We start from the raw sequence: 23,184 nt of genomic DNA, 5'->3' as shown, positions 1-23,184 counted from the left end.
AGCGGGAGGGTCGTCACAGAGTGACAGAGCGGGAGGGTCGTCACAGAGTGGCAGAGCGGGAGGGTCGTCACAGAGTGGCAGACTGGGAGGGTCGTCACAGAGTGGCAGAGCGGGAGGGTCGTCACAGAGTGGCAGAGCGGGAGGGTCGTCACAGAGTGACAGAGCGGGAGGGTCGTCACAGAGTGGCAGAGCGGGAGGGTCGTCACAGAGTGACAGAGAGGGAGGGTCGTCACAGAGTGACAGAGAGGGAGGGTCGTCACAGAGTGACAGAGCGGGAGGGTCGTCACAGTGTGACAGAGCGGGAGGGTCGTCACAGTGTGACAGAGCGGGAGGGTCGTCACAGAGTGGCAGAGCGGGAGGGTCGTCACAGAGTGGCAGAGCGGGAGGGTCGTCACAGAGTGGCAGAGCGGGAGGGTCGTCACAATGTGACAGAGCGGGAAGGTCGTCACAGTGTGGCAGAGCGGGAGGGTCGTCACAGTGTGGCAGAGCTGGAGGGTCGTCACAGAGTGGCAGAGATGGAGGGTCGTCACAGAGTGGCAGAGCGGGAGGGTCGTCACAGAGTGACAGAGCGGGAGGGTCGTCACAGTGTGACAGAGCGGGAGGGTCGTCACAGTGTGACAGAGCGGGAGGGTCGTCACAGAGTGGCAGAGCGGGAGGGTCGTCACAGAGTGACAGAGCGGGAGGGTCGTCACAGTGTGACAGAGCGGGAGGGTCGTCACAGTGTGACAGAGCGGGAGGGTCGTCACAGAGTGACAGAGCGGGAGGGTCGTCACAGTGCGACAGAGTGGGAGGGTCGTCACAGAGTGACAGAGCGGGAGGGTCGTCACAGAGTGACAGAGCGGGAGGGTCGTCACACACACACAATATATATATACAATATATAAAATATTTTTTTCTCCATAACGTTTGTACACTGTTACTATCCATTCTACCATTAGGTTGGTACCCCAACGCTGATACTATACATTCTACCATTAGGATGGTACACCAACACTGATACTATCCATTCTACCATTAGGTTGGTACCCCAACACTGTTACTATCCATTCTACCATTAGGTTGGTACCCCAACACTGTTACTATCCATTCTACCATTAGGTTGGTACTCCAACACTGTTGATCTGAAGCAGTGAACAAAGACAGGGGTCCAGCTCCCCAAGAAGGTTGATCATCCTGGAACATGACTCATTTCCTTTTCTCAACACCATGTCGATGATGTCACGTGCCTTCTCTGCCCTCTCAGCTATCACCTTCACTGACTCCATTTCCTCCTGGTTGATGACTGTGTGTTGCAGGAGTCCGTCCAGCAGTTCATTCAGGACAGGTCTTGACACTCGTTTCACAAACTCTGTCCGTACAGAAAGCAGCTGCTGCTCTGCAGAACCAGTCAGACTGCTCTCAGCCGGACCTCCTGCCCCCAACACAGCACCTGAGAGAGTCAGGTTACAAAATAACTACATTTTTACATTTACATTTCAGTCATTTAGAAGCAGACTACTAAAATAAAAGTATTGAGAAAACATTATCTTTTACAATAACGACCTGAACATATCACATATTCACATTTAGGGACGCTTTCACAGACATAGAAAAACAGTTTGGAGCATTCAGAACCAGGCTAATCTACATCAAGTCCTGGAGGAGATGTCATTGGGCCATTCAGAACCAGGCTAATCTACATAAAGTCTTGGAGGAGATGTAATTTGGTCATTCAGAACCAGGCTAATCTACATCAAGTCCTGGAGGAGATGTCATTGGGTCATTCAGAACCAGGCTAATCTACATAAAGTCCTGGGGGAGATGTCATTCTTCTTGAAGACAGTCTTTTCTAATCAGGACTAGTCCAGGTCCTACAGTAAACCATGTTGACTGACCCTCAAGTCATTGGTTTGTATCTCTCATGTTTACTTACTAGTTGAATGGGTGTCAGAGATGTATTCATCTGAAAGAAACAAAAATATGTTATATCACTCTAAACAGCATCTGTCAGAAAAAGTGATGATTGACATTCTCCTACATTTTTGTAGAGTTTCTTTCCATACTGTCCTCTCATCATCACCGATTAATTCCATCTCAATCCCTGTAATTTCCATAACCACCTTGAAAAAGCTTGGTGTGGTGTCTCTATTTATGAGATGAATCCTCTGGAGGGAGAGAGAGGGAGAGAGAGAGAGGTTAAACAAAAACATGGTTAAACATCAATTAAAAACACAACACCAAATCTTCCTCCACAGTAACAACACAACAGCCTCTGAATACCCATATACTCAAACAGATCAATGTTAATCATTTTGTAACAGGCAAACTCAACCTTCAGTCTGGCTGCCAACATCCCCTCCAGCATTCCCACCACGTCCAGAGACCCCTGTCCAGGCAAACTCAACCCTCAGTCTGGCTGCCAACATCTCCTCCAGCATTCCCACCACGTCCACAGACCCTTGTCCCCGAATACTGTTCTTTCATGTTTTCCAAATTGCTAATTTAGCTGCCCCCGACACAAAGTTAAGAGAACTACACCCCTTCTACTAAACCTGGACTTTGTCCCAAATATAAGCATTTGGGAAGAGAAAACCTCTCCCAGAGCGGAGAACCAACCACTGATCAGGTCAATCATCCCCACCAACCTGGGACACTGTAAGAACAGATGTGCCAGAGTTTCAGACTTAGCACAGAATGGACACCCCTCCCCAACATGACAAACTCTCCAAGCCTGCATAACAGACCCATAGAATGGAGTCAGGCCAGACAAATCACCCCCCTCCAGCTTTAAGAGGAAAAGGTGCTTGTCTAAGCCCAAACAGCCTGCTCTCCTCATCAATGTGTAGACTGTATCCACCCAGCTAGAACCGTCTCTGTACAACAGTCTCTGGGCTGCTAGAACCATCACTGTACAACAGTCTCTGGGCTGCTTGAAGCAAGAAAGCCATGATCCTAGAAGAGATGTCCACCAGGCCTTTTCCATCCTCGTGCAGTGGCAGGTACAGGGCTGCATCTTTAATCCAATGTTGTCCAGACCAGAAGAAATGGACAGCTCTTGTATCAGACTGTAAAATCATTAGTCTGTGCCACAGGGTAGAGGTGGCTAGGTTATTAGCTACCAGCACCCTTCCCCTATAAGACAGCTGGGGTAGCACCCATTTCCACCTAGACAATCTGGAACACACCTTCTCCACTACACCATCTCAGTTATTTTTTTGAAAGACATCGGAGCCTAGAAAAAGTCTTCATCCCAACCGTGGAGTGGACCCTATCTGAAGCTGACCTGCCCACAGCGATTCACTCTTTCCCCAATTAACTCTACCTGAGGAGACCCCCTCACACACCTTTAGAGCGTTTGAGAGAACCTTAACATCCTCACCCCCTGTAATAAAAACTGTCACGTCATCTGCATATGCAGACAGTGCTATCGTGGGACCCTTCATAACCCCTGGCATAGAGAAAGCAGTAAGCCTCGCTCTTAAAAAACAAAGCATTGGTTCAATTGCCAGACAATATAACTGTCCTGAAGTTGGGCATCCCTGCCTAATGCCCCTTTGGACAGGGATGGGGCAGCTCAACCCACCCCCCCACCTTCATCATACATGAGGCCCCAGCATACAGTAAACTCATCCAAGACAAAAAAACATCCCCAAACCCAAAGGCTTGCATTGTTTTGAACAAGTACTGGTGGTCCACAGAGTCAAAAGCCTTCTCCTGATCCAATGAAAGTAAACCCACATTCACATCAGACAGTTTACAAACGTCTAAAACATCTCTTATCAGAAACAAGTTCTCAACGATAGAGCGGTCAGGTACACAGTCAGACTGGTCCTTGTGGACCAACAACCCCAGATATTCTTTCAACCTGTTTGAGAGACACGTAGATATAATTGTATATTCTGCACACAGCAATACAACAGGTTGCCAGTTTTTTTTAAAGGGCCAAATCCTCCCTTTTGGCAACAATGAAAGCACAGCACGTTGGCAGGATACAGGAAGAGAATCCTCATGAAAAGATTCACACACCACTTCATAAAAATCCCCCCCAATGGACAGCTGGGGTAGCACCTCAGTGCTTATAGAACTCAGATGGTAAAACATCGATGCCAGGGGCTCCGGGGTCACTGAGTGAGCAACTTCAATTCAATAGATTTGATGTCCTGTTCAAGGGCCCTGATAGTCTCTTTAACCTCTCTAGTACATGTGGGACGAACTCGTCCCACCTACGTAACAGCCACTGAAATCCAGTGGCGCGATTTTTGAATCGTTAGAAATGCTATAACTTCAATTTCTCAAACATATGACTATTTCACAGCTATTTAAAGACAAGAATCTCGTTAATCTAACCCCACTGTCCGATTTCAAAAAGGCTTTACAACAAAAGCAAAACATTAGATTATGTCAGCAGAGTGCCCAGCCAGAAAAAATCTGACACCCATTTTTCAAGCTAGCATATCATGTCACATAAACCCAAACCACAGCTAAATGCAGCACTAACCTTTTATAATCTTCATCAGATGACACACCTAGGACATTGTGTTATACAATACATGCATGTCTGTTCAATCAAGTTCATATTTATATCAAAAACCAGCTTTTTACATTAGCATGTGACGTTCAGAAAAAGCATAACCACCGCAAACTTCCGGTGAATTTACTAACAGTTTGCTAAATTACTCACGATAAACGTTCACAAAAAGCATAACAATTATTTTAAGAATTATAGATACATTACCCCTCTATGCACTCGATATGTCCGATTTTAAAATAGCTTTTCGGATGAAGCACATTTTGCAATAATCTAAGTACATAGCCCGGCATTACAGGGCTAGCTATTTAGATACCCACCCAGGTCAGCATCCACCAAAATCACATTTCCTATAAGAAAGATGTTCTTACCTTGCTTGTTCTTCATCAGAATACACTGCCAGGACTTCTACTTCAATAACAAATGTTGGTTTGGTCCCAAATAATCCATCGTTATATCCAAACAGCGACGTTTTGTTCGTGAGTTCTAGAATGCTTCTTCGCGGTGTCGCGCATGGCGCATTGGCGTGTCAAAAATGTCTAAATATTCCATTACCGTACTTCGAAGCATGTCAACCGCTGTTTAAAACCAATTTTTATGCCATTTATGTCATAGAGAAGTGTTAATATTCCGACCGGGAGTATGCATTGAGCCTAAACAGCCGAATAAAATTTCTCCTCAGAAGCGACTCATGCACGCGCATCATTGAAAGGTCCTCCGAGCATCCACTTACAAAAGGCGATAATATATTTCAACCTGAGGTTCCCTCGTAAACCTTCAGTTATTTCGCGGGCTCTGAGAGCCTATTGGAGCCCTGGGAATTGTCACGTTACAGCTAAGATCCTTACTTTTCAATAAAAAGAGGTAAGACGCACGACTCCTTGTCAGACAGGGCACTTCCTGCTTGAAGCCTTGTCAGGTTTTTGCCTGCCATAGGAGTTCTGTTATACTCACAGACACCATTCAAACAGTTTTAGAAAATTCAGAGTGTTTTCTATCCAAACCTGAACAATAATATGCATATTCTAGCTTCTGAGTTGGTGTAGGAGGCAGTTAAAAATGGGAACATATTTTTTCCAAAATTCTCAATACTGCCCCCTATACCAAAGAGGTTAACTTCAATACTAGACAGAGCAGTATACTGTTGACAAGACACACATATTTGGGACTTCCCAACCTCCCACCATTGTCTCAAGGATTCAAATTCTAATTAATAACCGTCCATTTTTCCCAGAACAACAAAAACTTTTCCCAAAACATGGCGTCATGTAATATCTTCACATTAAAATACCAATAAGGTGTTGACCTTAATAACAGGACAAGTGAATATCAATAGTAACAATATGGGGATCAGAAAAACCCACAGGAGTAATGTTATCTTACAACTCTACTACAGTAGAGCTCAGATACATATAACCAGTCTAACCTTGCTGCACTGACACCACCTTCATTAACTACTACAGTAGAGCTCAGATACATATAACCTGTCTAACCTTGCTGCACCGACACCACCTTCATTAACTACTACAGTAGTGATCAGATACATACAACCTGTCTAACCTTGCTGCACTGACACCACCTTCATTAACTACTACAGTAGTGATCAGATACATACAACCTGTCTAACCTTGCTGCACCGACACCACCTTCATTAACTACTACAGTAGAGCTCAGATACATATAACCTGTCTAACCTTGCTGCACCGACACTGCCTTCATTAACTACTACAGTAGAGCTCAGATACATACAACCTTTCTAACCTTGCTGCACCGACACCACCTTCATTAACTACTACAGTAGAGCTCAGATACATACAACCTGTCTAACCTTGCTGCACCGACACCACCTTCATTAACTACTACAGTAGTGATCAGATACATACAACCTGTCTAACCTTGATTGATTGAGTCATCGCCAGCTGCTATCATATCAGAAATATCCATATCCTTCTCCTGATCCTCCTCAACTGAGGCCACAGACCCCTGACTCCCCTCTGCCACATCCCTCTCAACACTCCTCACTTGTACCACATATCTCGTACCGGGCATCTCCTCCACTGCCATCGCCATCTCCAGTGACATCCCCATGTGGGTCGCCATCCCCACCAAAACCAGAACAATTCAACAAGAAATACAATATATCTAATTCTACCACTGAAAAAAACCTGAATCAGCAGAAAAAGGAAAACCACCAAGAAAAGTAAACAAGAAAGAAACCACAGGCGATCTAACTCAAGACAACACTCACATTCGCTCATACAATACCCAGCATGCACCAAACACTGCCAGCATGCACAGAGACAGAGAGAGAGAGAGATTGACTTGTAACTTAAATGTCAGATACATGTTTTTAAGTCAACTAAAACTGTACCGGTGGAGTGATGGAGGTAGAACAGGGAATGTTCAGTCTGAAGGAACTATTCAGTTTGAAGGACTGCTCTGGTCTTGTGTTAGGAAACCTTTTAGACCCTTGAAACTTTGATTCCTGTTGTTCCACAGACTGTGAAACGAGGCATGGAATACACAGGCAGTCAATGTATAGTCTAATTCAAACATTATTCATAAAACTAGCAACACACTTATCTTCATTTAATGAGTGTAAACATAAACTGCACCACTGGTTAGTTAAGGTCATCTCTATAATAATGATACCTCACCAGTATTTGGCCGGGGTTACTGGGGAACAGGTATAGATGTGGAATTAGTTTATTTATTTCCTTCATCACTGTCAGATAGAGCATCAGCTCACAGTGGACATCGACGTTCCAAGACAGTAATCTCAGTATCAGAGAGATAACTGAGAACTTGGGATGGAGAATCTTAGCATGGAATCTGGTGACCTCATGCACTTCCTCTAAAGACACTCCATGTTCCTCTACATGAAGAATCTTCATCTCATTCCTCAGGGAAGGGTTGGTCCCTGAACAACACAATAAAAAGGAGACAGAAAGACAAATATTGTAGTTTTCATCCAACTAAAACACAAAGAATATGCAGTACCAGATCACAGTAAACTCAAACTCCCAGAATAGTTAATTAATTAATTCAGGAAGTGAAACTCAGTTACATGGAAATGTCTTTCTGAATACTATTTCTATTTGGTTTTACCTAAACAGACACAGTGTGGCAGATGAACTTCCTCCAGTTCACCTAACTCCATAGTGATGTCCAGCAATGGACCACCTTGTGTGTACTGCATGTCTTTCAGACGTTGACTGTAGGGTTCCCAGTTCCTGAAGTGATACTTCAGAATGACATCTCTCTCACACAGCCAGCGGAGCCCAGACACTGTGCACTCATAACTCCCTTTGGGTGTCCTGTGTCTGAGGGCAACAACAAGATATGGTAGAGAGGGTCAATCGTCAAATGGAGAGGTTGGATTAGAAGACTATTCCCAAAGGTAATGGGGAAATACACTAGCAAGTGGAATGAAATGTTAAAAGTAGTTATTTTACCTGAACACTGTCACTCCCTGGACAGTAGAAGTCAAGGGTTCAATCTGAAGCCAGTGTGTGGAGTCCTGAACAAGGACAAGCATGTCAGTAATACATATGGGGCCTGTTTCCTGGACACAGATTGAGTCTAGTGCTGGACTAAAAAGCATTCTCAATGGAAGTTTCAATAGAAAGTTCTTTAAGGTCCAGGACTAGACTTAATCTGTGTCTGGGAAACTGGCCCATTAACCAAAGTAACTAATCAAATGTATTTATTCAATGTTACATGGAATGCTGGTGATTTATCAATTCAACTGTCGAATTACAAAATATGACAACAGCTAAAATCCTGCATGACTACAAGCAGAACAGAGGACTGTCTATATCCCAGTATGAATGGTTGGTCAGTACACACCTGGCTTTGAGACTGTGTTTATATTACTAAAGCAGAACACAGGACTGTCTATATCCCAGTATGAATGGTTGGTCAGTACACACCTGGCATTGATACTGTGTTTATATTACTAAAGCAGAACACAGGACTGTCTATATCCCAGTATGAATGGTTGGTCAGTACACACCTGGCTTTGAGACTGTGTTTATATTACTAAAGCAGAACACAGGACTGTCTATATCCCAGTATGAATGGTTGGTCAGTACACACCTGGCTTTGAGACTGTGTTTATATTACTAAAGCAGAACACAGGACTGTCTATATCCCAGTATGAATGGTTGGTCAGTACACACCTGGCTTTGAGACTGTGCCTGACTCCTGCAGGTATGTAAAAGTAAGAATTGACATTATGACTTACCTCAACATGGACACAAGTCTTACAGCTCTGAGGAATCCCTGAAGTCAAAAGTAGTTATTTAAAATGGACAATCTCATGGAATATTGAATTAATAATTATTAAATAGACTTGAGATAAAAATGAATATTAGTGATCAACAGTCTCAGAATGTACACTCATTAGCATACCATAATCTGACATTAGTGTTATATTAATTAATGTTTGTGGAAGCAGGAAACAACATCGTTCTGGTCCATGTTTTGTAGATGTTGGGGGGGCCTGATTTCGGGTAGATCCTAGGATGAGAGCTTAAAGGTAGAGTCAGATAAATGATGATGTACGAGCAGCACCACAGATATTGTGATGAGCAAGATGCCTGACTTCTCTCTCTCACACAGTATCTGCCCATTTGCAAGGGTTCCCTTCACTCTCTTACAGAGTGGTAGTCACGGGACCAAAACAGCGGAGAAGTTTAGCCTTGTGCTACAACACTCTTAGTTGTTTTGGAAATTGACCCACTATGCTGTTTACTATGTGCATCTACATCATATCGCTGATTCTACCTTTAAGTTTGTTTTGACCAAATAGATCATGATTTTGTTCCTTGACTGGGACTCAACTACAATGAACGCTTAAAACAATTTTGATTTAAAAACAATTATCAGTTAACACTCACATTTCTCAGGTCCAGGCTTGATCCAACTCTCTCCACCATGGTCTCTGGTGTTCTCAGGTCCAGGCTTGATACAACTCTCTCCACCATGGTCTCTGGTGTTCTCAGGTCCAGGCTTGATACAACTCTCTCCACCATGGTCTCTGGTGTTCTCAGGTCCAGGCTTGATCCAACTCTCTCCACCATGGTCTCTGGTGTTCTCTGGTCCAGGCTTGATACAACTCTCTCCACCATGGTCTCTGGTGTCCTCAGGTCCAGGCTTGATACAACACTCTCCACCATGGTCTCTGGTGTTCTCAGGTCCAGGCTTGATCCAACTCTCTCCATCATGGTCTCTACTGTTGGTAAAGCAGAAGGATAGACTGTGATTAAACTAAATACAACTTATAAAGGCTTTATATATCATACATACAGTCTTCATAAGACATACAACAAGTCTATATGGGGTGAGAGAACAACTCCCTATGTAGGGTGCATTGCCTAAATGTTACATAACCCACTATGTCAACTTTCATAGAGGCAATACTAATGAAGACATTGCATATCTTGAGGAAAGCCCTTAGAGATGTGAAGTCACCAGGTATCATGAGTTACATACCCCCTCTAGTGATTAGAGAGAGAATGACATTACAGAGAAGCTGTTCTATTTAACAGGTTCTGATGCCCTCTAGTGGTTAGAGAGAGAATGACATTACAGAGAGGCTGTTGTATTTAACAGGTTCTGATGCCCTCTAGTGGTTAGAGAGAGAATGACATTACAGAGAGGCTGTTCTTTTTAACAGGTTCTGATGTCCTCTAGTGGTTAGAGAGAGAATGACATTACAGAGAGGCTGTTGTATTTAACAGGTTCTGATGCCCTCTAGTGGTTAGAGAGAGAATGACATTACAGAGAGGCTGTTCTATTTAACAGGTTCTGATGCCCTCTAGTGGTTAGAGAGAGAATGACATTACAGAGAGGCTGTTCTTTTTAACAGGTTCTGATGCCCTCTAGTGGTTAGAGAGAGAATGACATTACAGAGAGGCTGTTCTATTTAACAGGTTCTGATGCCCTCTAGTGATTAGAGAGAGAATGAAATTACAGAGAGGCTGTTCTATTTAACAGGTTCTGATGCCCTCTAGTGGTTAGAGAGAGAATGACATTACAGAGAGGCTGTTCTATTTAACAGGTTCTGATGTCCTCTAGTGGTTAGAGAGAGAATGACATTACAGAGAGGCTGTTGTATTTAACAGACTGAAATTAAATAGAGGACAGGAATCTACTAACACATTAAAACACACCACTACAACTAATCTAACTGTCTGTAGGTCCAACAGAACACATTAAAACACACCACTACTAATGTAATTATAGAAATGATGAAACAAATGATGAAACATTGCTATGACTCACCTCTGAATGTGTTGGTCATCTATCTGACACAGGGTCACTGAGGAGGAGGAGGAGGAAACCCCAAACAGAGGATAGAGGGGTTCAGTGAATCTGGTGTGTTCTGTGTAAAGGTGTGTCAGTGTACCAGAGGAGGACACACTATAGAAGGACAAAGTACCAGCTGGCCAGTCCAGATACACTCCAACTCTCTTAGAAACAGGACCAGAGATGGATCTGCTACGGACTCCAGCATGGTAAAATGAGTAGAGGCCATCAAAGCAGATTAAACACCAGGACTTCCTATTGGCTCCAATACCACTGTCATCCTCCCTTCCCTTCCTGTTCATTCCTTTGTACACCACACCAATGCCAGCCATGTCACCATCCTTCTCCACCTCCCAGTAATAACGAGATCCAGATAAGCCTTCTCTGCAGAGAACTTGGGGACTACAGTCAAATCTGTCTGGATGGTCTTCATACTGCTGCTTCTCTTCCACCAATGCCACCTTCCTGTTCCCCTCAGACAGTATCAGGTTTGGGTTTGCTGTATTTGGGTCCAGGGTGAGATGACAGGCATCTGTAGACAAAAGGAGAGTTTAATCAAACCACATCTTCATATAAAATGTTGTTTTGTAGGTACAGAACAAGTATTGATTAGTTACTATGTTATTATAGTTTTGAATATGCAGTTCATTAGGATTAAAGATACTTACATTTCCTCATCCCTGATTTCAGCCAGCACTCTCCACCATGATCCACACTGTAGGACAAACAGGTTATTGACTGACAAAGACCTAATAAAGCAGTCAACATTTAAACCATATTGTTGTGTTCTGGTGCACTTTCCAAGTTCATTACTAGAGACATACAGGTATTCTATCCTACCTACTGCATACAGAACAGAGTACAATTCATTACTAGAGACATACAGGTATTCTATCCTACCTACTGCATACAGAACAGAGTACAGTTCATTACTAGAGACATACAGGTATTCTATCCTCCCTACTGCATACAGAACAGAGTACAATTCATTATTAGAGACATACAGGTATTCTATCCTACCTACTGCATACAGAACAGAGTACAATTCATTATTAGAGACATACAGGTATTCTATCCTACCTACTGCATACAGAACGGAGTACAATTCATTACTAGAGACATACAGGTATTATATCCTACCTACTGCATACAGAGCGGAGTACAATACCAACAGGATATCAGAGATGCAGAAGAAGAGTATTCATGTGGTGATGATGTATGCTGTGTTGGAGTGCTAAGCCTGCTGGGTAAACTTCCCCTTAATTCTACCATCATGTCCTCATGTTACTGAACCTACTACACTACATATGACACAACCACTGCTCACACTATTAGGACATCTATTCTGACTTACTTCAGCTTCATCAGTTTATATGTGGGATCCACCAGAGCAGCTGAAAGCAGTCCTCCTGCAGAGTCTCCTGGGTGATTGTAGCTCAGGTCCAGCTCTTTCAGGTGGGAGGGGTTTGACCTCAGAGCTGAAGACAGAGCAGCACAGCCCTCCTCAGTGACCAGACAGCCAGACAGCCTACAGAGAGAAACACAACAGCTGTCTAGGTTGGTATACTGGTGTCAATCATCTTGTAGGACACCCATACATTTGTTCATGACAGAAACATTGTGAAGAAACGTCAGATTTTCAGAGTATTTGTTTTACTAAGCTCAGTACCGACCTGACTGAAACAGCTGTACTTACCCCAGTGTGTGTAGTTTACAGTCTGGATCCTCCAGTCCAGCAGACAGCAGTGTAACTCAGCTCAGTACAGACCTGACTGAAACAGCTGTACTTACCCCAGTGTGTGTAGTTTACAGTCTGGATCCTCCAGTCCAGCAGACAGCAGTGTAACTCAGCTCAGTACAGACCTGACTGAAACAGCTGTACTTACCCCAATGTGTGTAGTTTACAGTCTGGATCCTCCAGTCCAGCAGACAGCAGTGTAACTCCTGAGTCCTGCAGGTCATTGTCTCTCAGCTCCAGTTGTTTCAGTTGTGAGTTGGGTGAACTCAGGACTGAGGCCAGATGTGAACAGCAACCCTCTGTCAGACCACACTGACCTAGACTAGAGGGCAGAAGATCACATGATTAACACATGTTTAAAACATCCACATAATAACTCATACTGAAGATATTTAACTCACACTAGTGTCTGTATGTAGCAGAGTGGACTGGTTAGTCCAACACAGAGCAGCTCCACTCCTCTGTCTCCCAGGTCATTGTTGCTGAGGTCCAGTTCTCTCAGGGGGGAGTTTGGTGTCTGCAGAGCTGAGGCCAGAGTCTCACAGGATTCATATGTGAGTTTACAGTGATCCAGTCTGGAGAGAGGAGATATGTCAATACACGGTTAAATATGCAAAACATTAAGAATAATGAGATGCATTAAGACAATAACAGAAGGACACATTATTAACCAATGTTAACTTTTTACAACCATTTTCATATTTTCATATATTTGTAGTATATGTTTTTACAAGATGAGTGAGGAGAAGAGAATCATCCAGCTCATTGGGAATCTCTCTACACCCCCCATATACCATGTCATGAATTATGCAGACAAACGGATTAAAAGTGTGTTTACATTGTAATACTTCTGACAGACAACTTCTAACTCCGCCCATAACTTTTGGAATTATATCATTCCCAGAAAGCATGAATTATTGACTCATTGTTAGTTTTACACTTAAGACATGACTCTGTCGTTGTGCTGTAGAATTTGTTAATTTTGCCTCGTGTAATAAACTCTATACATTAGTTTATACTGGATTAATCATATATTTTTTCTAACTTTAATTTTGTTAGTTATGTTCCAACATTCCCTCCATCTTGTGACCAATATCAGTTATTTTTAAGTCTTGGTTCCTATAGTTTATATTTTTTACTAAAAACACACTAACTCACTCAATATATTTAACCTTAGTTTGATATATTTATCACATTTGATGAATGTTTCTGCATATTTACCAAGATTTTTAAATAATAATATAATAACTACAAATATATAAACACTATAAAGACAGTGCATACTGAAGATATTTAACTCACACTAGTGTCTGTATGTTGCAGAGTGGACTGGTTAGTCCAACACAGAGCAGCTCCACTCCTCTGTCTCTCAGGTCATTGTTGCTGAGGTCCAGTTCTCTCAGGGGGGAGTTTGGTGTCTGCAGAGCTGAGGCCAGAGTCTCATATGATTTATATGTGAGTTTACAGTGATCCAGTCTGGAGAGAGGAGATAATCTGTTAGATATACAAATCCTTCATTATAATGATGATATATACATCAACACAATAACAGAGCTTACAGTGCTCTCTTGCAGGTTTTCACTACCGGCAGCAACCTCTGATAACCTTCCTCTGATGTGTTGTATGTCTTCAGGTCAAACTCCTCCAGCACCTCCTCTGACATCAGTAACAGGTAGGCCAGGGCTGAACATTGGTCAGGTTCTAGTCTTGTTTCTGAAAGAGTTCCTGATTGCAGGGAGGTCTGCATGTCTTCAACTAGAGAGTTGGCACCAAGTTCATTCAGACAGTGGAACAAGTTGATGATCCTTTCTGGTGAGGATTCCTCCTCGATCCTGTCTGAAAGGTACCTGACTGTTCTCTTAACTGTTTTCTTATTGCTCTGTGTTGTACTTCCTGTCTGTGTCAGAAGGCCTCGTAACAGATTCTGATTGGACTCCAGTGAGAGACCCAGAAGGAAGCGGAGGAACAGGTCCAGGTGTCCATTCTCACTCTTCAAGGCCTGGTCCACTGCTCTCCTGTGTAACTCAGACAACTGGATTGACATCTCCTCCTCCTCATAACCACTAGCTTTGGGGGAGAAAACATTTTCCTTCTTGTCCAGACATGATTCTAAAGCATGCAATGCTGCTAGAAACTCCTGAATGCTCAGATGCACAAAGCTGTAGACCTTCTCTTGGTACAGCCCAGATTCTTCTTTAAAGATCTCTGTACACAATGCTGAGTACACTGACGCCTCTGTGACGTCAAGGCCACAATCTCTCAGGTCCTCCTCATAGAAGATCAGGTTGCCCTTCTGCAGCTGTTGGAAAGCCAGCTTTGCCAGTTTCAGGATCATCTCTTTGTCTGACTGAGACAGTTCCTTTGGGTTTGTCTCTGTGGCTTTGTTGTACTTCCTGTTCTTCACAATGATTTGGATGAGCATGAAGTGTGAGTACATCTGGGTCAGAGTTTTGGGGACTTCATCCTTCTCTGCCTCTTTCAGTATCATCTCAAGGACAGTGGCTGATATCCAACAGAAGACTGGCATGTGGCACATGATGTGGAGGCTCCTTGATGTCTTCATGTGTTTGATGATATCATTGGCCAGAATCTGATCTGGGATTTTCTTCCTGAAGTACTCCTCCTTCTGTGGATCATTGAACCCTTGTACCTCTGTCACCTGGTCAACACACTCAGGAGGGATCTGATTGGCTGCTGCAGGCCTTGAGGTTATCCAGACGAGAGCAGAGGGAAGCAGATTCCCCTTGATGAGGTTTGTCAGTAGCACGTCCACTGAGGTTGGCTTCGTGACATCACAGCACTTCTCATTGTTTTTGAAGTCTAGAGGAAGTCGACACTCATCCAGACCATCAAAAATGAAAACAGTTTTGGTTTCACCATCTTCAATGCTGTCAATCTCTTTCAGCTCTGGGAAGTAGTGGGAAAGAAGTTGCATCAGACTGTATTGGTCCTTTTTCAGGTTCAGATCACGGAAAGGAAGAGGAAACATGAAATTAACGTCCTGATTCGCTTTTCCCTCTGCCCAGTCAAGGAGGACCTTCTGCACAGAGACTGTTTTTCCAATGCCAGCGATTCCTTTTGTCAGCACAGTTCTGATAGGTTTGTCTTGTCCAGGTAAAGGCTTGAAGATGTCGTTGCACTTGATTGGTGTCTCTCGTGTGGTTTGTTTCTTGGATGCCATCTCTATCTGTCTAACCTCATGTTCATTATTGAGCCCTCCACTTCCACCCTCTGTGATGTAGAGCTCTGTGTAGATGTCCTTTAACAGACTTTGGTTTCCATGGTGTCCAATTCCTTCAGATATGTGTTGATACTTGTGTTTCAGTTTAGCCTTAATGTCTTGTTGGACTGTCAGAAGAGTTTGACCTGTAGGAAAACAATGAGAGTTGGGACTCATAAGTTTGTGTGTGTTTTATAAGGGCCTTTGTACCGTTCTTTGTAATATTGTATGAAACACAGTCTTACTTCTTCTGTCCAGAAGGTTGTGTGTGATCTTTAATACATCCTCACTGTCCAAACTCTCCACTTCCTTATTGTCATCTGGTAATGGTTCCTGGCTGAAAGCAGGTGGCTGATCACTCGTCATTGATAGCAGGCTGGTTGTAGGGGACTCTGCTCTGGGCTTCTGGACACTGAACAAAACAGGGAGGCAGATCACCTCATCAATATCTCATCAATACCTCATCAATACCTCATCAATACCTCATCTACTTCATGTTAACAACTGTATAGTGGAACTTCTAGAAGTCCTGATGTTTCTTTATAAAGCTACAGTCTGCAATTGGTAAATAGATTTTTTGCCTTTTAAATGAATGATATAGGCCTACATTTTATGTAATTTGGGAACACTTTTCTCTTTAGTTTTATATCTTTAAGAGAACTGTATATTTTACATGTAATCTCTTACCTCTTAGAACTGGTGTCTTGAGTCATTTTAGAGGCAGTGGTCCCCTCCTCTCTCTCCTCAGAGAGACTCATTTTAGAGGCAGTTGTCTCCTCCTCTCTCTCCCCGGAGACTCATTTTAGAGGCAGTGGTCTCCTCTCTCTCCCCAGAGAGACTCGTTTTAGAGGCAGTAGTCTCCTCTCTCCCCAGAGAGACTCATTTTAGATGTAAGTCACAGCTCATTCAGCTACAATAAGAAATAACAGAACAGTCAATATTTCTGAACATTGTTGAAAAACCATTAACAACACATTTACTGTCTGTGGTCAAAGAGTTAAATCAGACTTCATATTGTATTCAAACATAGACAGTCCAATATGTTATTCATTTGATTTGACTTGGATCCTCATTAGCTGACTCCATAACAACAGCTAGTCTACCTGGTTGGATCCCCTGACTCCATAACAACAACTAGTGTAACGCCCTGGCCATAGAGAGGGTTTTTTTGTTCTTTATTTTGGTTAGGCCAGGGTGTTACATTGGGTGGGCGTTCTATGTTCTGTTTCTATGTTGTCTGTTTCATTGATTTTGGCCGTGTGGCTTCCAATCAGGCACAGCTGTTGTTGGTTGTTGCTGATTGGGAGTCACACATCAGGGCCTGTTTTTCCGTTGGGGTTTTGTGGGTAATTGTTTCTGTTAGATTATTTCCTAACAGGACTGTTTTGCTGTCGTGTTTTTGTTCAGTTTTGTATAGTGTTCTTACGTTAATTAAAATCATGATGAACACTAACTCCGCTGCGCCTTGGTCTACTCTCTCTCCCGACAGCCGTTACAACTAGTCTACCTGGTTGGATCCCCTGACTCCATAACAACAGCTAGTCTACCTGGTTGGATCCCCTGACTCCATAACAATAGCTAGTCTACCTGGTTGGATCCCCTCACTCCATAACAACAGCTAGTCTACCTGGTTGGATCCTCTGACTCCATAACAACAGCTAGTCTACCTGGTTGGATCCTCTGACTCCATAACAACAGCTAGTCTACCTGGTTGGATCCACTGACTCCATAACAACAGCTAGTCTACCTGGTTGGATCCTCTGTCTCCATAACAACAGCTAGTCTACCTGGTTGGATCCCCTGACTCCATAACAACAGCTAGTCTACCTGGTTGGATTTCCTGACTCCATAACAACAGCTAGTCTACCTGGTTGGATCCCCTGACTCCATAACAACAGCCCATTTCTGGGGGAAATCTATTCCAGCAAAGTACTTCATTAATTGTTAACCAGAATGATTTGATATTGATATAAACATGCCTGCATTGGGTCTTTAAAACTAGAATCCTTAGCGGCTACATCCATTTTTGGACGTATAAATTAATGATATACTGTATACTGATTCATTCTTGAAGAATATAACTTATAAATGCCTCATGAGCTCAGTTCAACTGTCGTACTCCATCAGAAGCCAAAATGTAAGCTTGTTTTACTCCAATGTTTGTAAATCAACACCATAGCCTTAACCTCTCTGGGGTATGTGGGACGATTTCGTCCCACCTACGTAACAGCTACTGAAATTCCAGTGGCGCGATTTTTTAATCGTTAGAAATACTATTACTTCAATTTCTCAAACATATGACTATTTTACAGCTATTTAAAGACAAGAATCTCGTTAATCTAACCCCACTGTCCGATTTCAAAAAGGCTTTACAACGAAAGCAAAACATTAGATTATGTCAGCAGAGTGCCCAGCCAGAAAAAATCAGACAGCCATTTTTCAAGCTAGCATATAATGTCACACAAACCCAAACCACAGCTAAATGCAGCACTAACCTTTGATGATCTTCATCAGATGACACACCTAGGACATTGTGTTATACAATACATGCATGTCTGTTCAATCAAGTTCATATTTATATCAAAAAACAGCTTTTTGCATTAGCATGTGACGTTCAGAAAACGCATAACCCCCGGCAAACTTCCGTTGAATTTACTAACAGTTTGCTAAATTACTCACGATAAACGTTCACAAAAAGCATAACAATTATTTTAAGAATTATAGATACATTACTCCTCTATGCACTCGATATGTCCGATTTTAAAATAGCTTTTCGGATGAAGCACATTTTGCAATAATCTAAGTACATAGCCCGGCATTACAGGGCTAGCTATTTAGATACCCACCCAGGTCAGCATCCACCAAAATCACATTTCCTATAAGAAAAATGTTCTTACCTTGCTTGTTCTTCATCAGAATACACTGCCAGGACTTCTACTTCAATAACAAATGTTGGTTTGGTCCCAAATAATCCATCGTTATATCCAAACAGCGACGTTTTGTTCGTGAGTTCTAGAATGCTTCTTCACGGTCTCGCGCATGGCGCATTGGCGTGTCAAAAATGTCTAAATATTCCATTACCGTACTTCGAAGCATGTCAACCGCTGTTTAAAACCAATTTTTATGCCATTTATGTCGTAGAGAAGTGATAATATTCCGACCGGGAGTATGCATTGAGCCTAAACAGCCGAATAAAATTTCTCCTCGGGAGCGACTCATGCACGCGCATCATTCAAAGGTCCTCTGAGCATCCACTTACAAAAGGCGATAATCTGTTTCAACCTGAGGCTCCCTCGTAAACCTTCAGTTATTTCGCGGGCTCTGAGAGCCTATTGGAGCCCTGGGAATTGTCACGTTACAGCTAAGATCCTTACTTTTCAATAAAAAGATGCAAGACGCACGACTCCTTGTCAGACAGGGTACTTCCTGCTTGAAACCTTGTCAGGTTTTTGCCTGCCATAGGAGTTCTGTTATACTCACAGACACCATTCAAACAGTTTTAGAAAATTCAGAGTGTTTTCTATCCAAACCTGAACAATAATATGCATATTCTAGCTTCTGAGTTGGTGTAGGAGGCAGTTAAAAATGGGAACATATTTTTTCCAAAATTCTCAATACTGCCCCCTACCCCAAACAGGTTAAAACACGGTTAAAACTATAAAACCCTTAGCCTACAATGGTCGCGCCTCCGCAGAAATCTAATTAACATAATAAAACAATCCCCATCAAAATCCGTCTGTTTAAACGAGAGAGATTATTTTTTGTTGCATGGGCTGCGTCTCAATCCACTCCATCCTCGGATATCGTCCTTCCGCATCTGCGGTGAAAGGTGGCAGAGCTAGAGCGGTGTATGTCAGACCATGAGACATCCTGAAAATCAGTCTTCTCACTAAATCTTATGTAGCGTCTGAACGGTTTGTCCTACAAACTATTATGACCACCCTATTGAAAGATGAGAGTCTCTGGGAGAACATGATGGTGTTCTGTTTTCCTCTAGGACGCCCTCAAGCCTCACAAGATCATCTGAAGGTCCCCAGTACCAGTTAAAAAATGAATGGAAGTAAATATGGAGAGTTTAGGCACTAAAATAAGGGGATAAATACATGTAAATAGATACATGTTTCCTGATATTTCTGATCTCTCAGATAGAGAACAGACACTCCAGAACAGACTTCCTTTAGATTCTGTTTTGGACTTTCTGTTATTCAATGTGTTCCTATTGGCTAATAGCAGTAATGACTATCTGTTATTCATGTGTTTCTATTGGCTAATAGCAGTAATCTGTTATTCAATGTGTTTCTATTGGCTAATAGCAGTAAGGACTATCTGTTATTCAATGTGTTTCTATTGGATAATAGCAGTAATCTGTTATTCAATGTGTTTCTATTGGCTAATAGCAGTAAGGACTATCTGTTATTCAATGTGTTTCTATTGGCTAATAGCAGTAATCTGTTATTCAATGTGTTTCTACTGGCTAATAGCAGTAATGACTGTTATTCAATGTGTTTCTATTGGCTAATAGCAGTAATCTGTTATTCAATGTGTTTCTATTGGCTAACAGCAGTAATCTGTTATTCATGTGTTTCTATTGGCTAATAGCAGTAAGGACTATCTGTTATTCAATGGGTTTCTATTGGCTAATAGCAGTAATGACTATCTGTGATTCCGTGTAATGAATCTGTTATTCAATGCATATATCTACAATTTATCTTTTAAAAATATGATTTTAAACCTAACCTTAACCACACTGCTAACCTTGTGCCTAACCATTACCTTAAATTAAGACTAAAAAGAAAATAGCTGTTTTTATTCATTTTTACAACATAGCAAATTTACGTGGCAGGTTAGGATAATTAAAGTGGTACTGCAGGTTAGGATAATTAACATGGCAGGTTAGGATAATTAACATGGCAGGTTAGGATAATTAACATGGCAGGTTAGGATAATTAACGTGGCAGGTTAGGATAATTAACGTGGCAGGTTAGGAGAATTAACATGGCAGGTTAGGAGAATTAACGTGGCAGGTTAGGAGAATTAACGTGGTACTGTAGGATAGGATAATTAACATGGCACTGTAGGATAGGATAATTAACATGGCAGGTTAGGATAATTAACATGGCAGGTTAGGATAATTAACATGGCAGGTTAGGATAATTAACATGGCAGGTTAGGATAATTAACATGGCAGGTTAGGATAATTAACATGGCAGGTTAGGATAATTAACATGGTAGGATAGCAAAATGTTTCAACAACGAGAGTTTCTATTGGACAAATTCATGTAGTTCCCTCTCCTTATCATTTAGTGCAGGGATGGAGAACATTGACGGGGTGGGGGCCACAAAAAAACGGCACTCATCATGAGGGGCCGCAGTGTCTCATGGGTCTGCATACCCACATCCATACATCCCCATGGGTCTGCATACCCACATCCATACACCCCCATGGGTCTGCATACCCACATCCATACATCCCCATGGGTCTGCATACCCACATCCATACACCCCCATGGGTCTGCATACCCACATCCATACACCCCCATGGGTCTGCATACCCACATCCATACACCCCCATGGGTCTGCATACCCACATCCATACACCCCCATGGGTCTGCATACCCACATCCATACACCCCCATGGGTCTGCATACCCACATCCATACATCCCCATGGGTCTGCATACCCACATCCATACACCCCCATGGGTCTGCATACCCACATCCATACACCCCCATGGGTCTGCATACCCACATCCATACACCCCCATGGGTCTGCATACCCACATCCATACACCCCCATGGGTCTGCATACCCACATCCATACACCCCCATGGGTCTGCATACCCACATCCATACATCCCCATGGGTCTGCATACCCACATCCATACATCCCCATGGGTCTGCATACCCACATCCATACATCCCCATGGGTCTGCATACCCACATCCATACACCCCCATGGGTCTGCATACCCACATCCATACATCCCCATGGGTCTGCATACCCACATCCATACACACCCCAGGGGTCTGCATACCCACATCCATACACCCCCATGGGTCTGCATACCCACATCCATACACCCCCATGGGTCTGCATACCCACATCCATACACCCCCATGGGTCTGCATACCCACATCCATACATCCCCATGGGTCTGCATACCCACATCCATACACCCCCATGGGTCTGCATACCCACATCCATACACCCCCATGGGTCTGCATACCCACATCCATAAACCCCCATGGGTCTGCATACCCACATCCATACACCCCCATGGGTCTGCATACCCACATCCATACACCCCCATGGGTCTGCATACCCACATCCATACACCCCCATGGGTCTGCATACCCACATCCATACACCCCCATGGGTCTGCATACCCACATCCATACACCCACATGGGTCGGGAGAAAACATGTTCAGTTTTACAGATCATATCCAGCAATTCTACTCATGTTGCCATAGGGTGGAGGCAAATGTTAGCAGTTTTTAATATGATAACTGATGATCAATGGGCCCCACCCCGGTTGGTAATTCAACCATGCTGACTACAAGTTTAGCTGCTAGACTAATTTACCATCTAAAAACATGTAGCTAACATGGGCTAATAGACTGACTGCTGATGCACAACCACATTTACATACTGCACCATGTGTTTTCTGTTATTCTAACGGTCAACAGTAAGTTGAGATTCAGACTGAGTTCCAAAACAATGTTTTATTACTGGTCCCGGGCCGCCAGTTGTCCATCCCTGGTTTAGTGAATAGACCCATGCACTGCTTGAGTTCACTTGAGGTGCGATCAGTTTATCTCGCCCGGCGCACCGGGTTTACATTCTGAGAAAAGGAGTGCTGATAATTCAACCCGGGGTTCACAATGCGCATAGATGAGCCGGTGACGTTATATCGAGCGCACCTGCAGTTCACCAAACGGACCACCGCCTTCCTGATCTGTCACCAGAAAGCTTTAAACTTAACATGTGATTTAGCCCTACATTTAAACAGTTTCTATGCACATTGTTGAACGTCACATTTACTTGACGAGACAGACTATTTTATTTAATAACAGCTATACATAATTCCGATGCACGTCTTCTTTCAGGAAGTGAAAGTGAGCCAGTTTCCACAGATAATAATCACCTTAATGTGCTGTCAATCACCTATAACAATAATACTCTACCTCATTTCTCTGTAGCCTATAACAATAATACCATACCTCATAGCCCTGTAGCCTATAACAATAATACCATACCTCATAGCCCTGTAGCCTATAACAATAATACCCTACCTCATAGCCCTGTAGCCTATAACAATAATACCCTACCTCATAGCCCTGTAGCCTATAACAATAATACCATACCTCATAGCCCTGTAGCCTATAACAATAATACCATACCTCATAG

The 23,184-nt window shown here is 43.0% G+C and overlaps 1 protein-coding gene across 1 annotated transcript; it reads right to left on the bottom strand.

Moving 5' to 3' along the window:
- Positions 1-896: 896 nt before the first annotated feature.
- LOC115189442 (NACHT, LRR and PYD domains-containing protein 3-like) lies at positions 897-16,588 on the bottom strand. The gene is made up of 17 exons (XM_029748071.1): positions 16,465-16,588; positions 16,023-16,189; positions 14,117-15,923; positions 13,860-14,033; positions 12,706-12,879; positions 12,174-12,347; positions 11,488-11,534; positions 10,796-11,351; positions 9,409-9,452; positions 8,754-8,791; positions 7,963-8,027; positions 7,616-7,830; positions 7,165-7,427; positions 6,879-7,007; positions 2,018-2,144; positions 1,913-1,942; positions 897-1,429 (listed from the first exon to the last, which is right to left on the bottom strand). The coding sequence occupies exons 1-17, from the start codon at positions 16,488-16,490 to the stop codon at positions 1,095-1,097; spliced, it is 4,371 nt and encodes a 1,456-aa protein (XP_029603931.1). The 5' UTR covers positions 16,491-16,588; the 3' UTR covers positions 897-1,094.
- Between the last annotated feature and the right edge of the window lie 6,596 nt (positions 16,589-23,184).

Source organism: Salmo trutta, unplaced genomic scaffold (genome assembly GCF_901001165.1).
Source record: "Salmo trutta unplaced genomic scaffold, fSalTru1.1, whole genome shotgun sequence".
Taxonomy (NCBI): Eukaryota; Metazoa; Chordata; class Actinopteri; order Salmoniformes; family Salmonidae; genus Salmo; species Salmo trutta.
Note: the sequence above shows the minus strand (reverse complement) of the source record. Positions and strands in the feature narration are given on the sequence as shown.

What these genes read in the sequence shown, in the direction of transcription:
- LOC115189442 (XM_029748071.1), bottom strand. Translation starts at nt 16,490, where the DNA reads ATGACTCAAGACACCAGTTCTAAGAG. An exon ending in AGACTTGTGTCCATGTTGAG is followed by an intron (nt 8,028 to 8,753) that starts GTAAGTCATAAT and finishes GTCCTTGTTCAG; the next exon opens with GACTCCACACACTGGCTTCA. An exon ending in GAAAGAAACTCTACAAAAAT is followed by an intron (nt 1,943 to 2,017) that starts GTAGGAGAATGT and finishes TGTTTCTTTCAG; the next exon opens with ATGAATACATCTCTGACACC.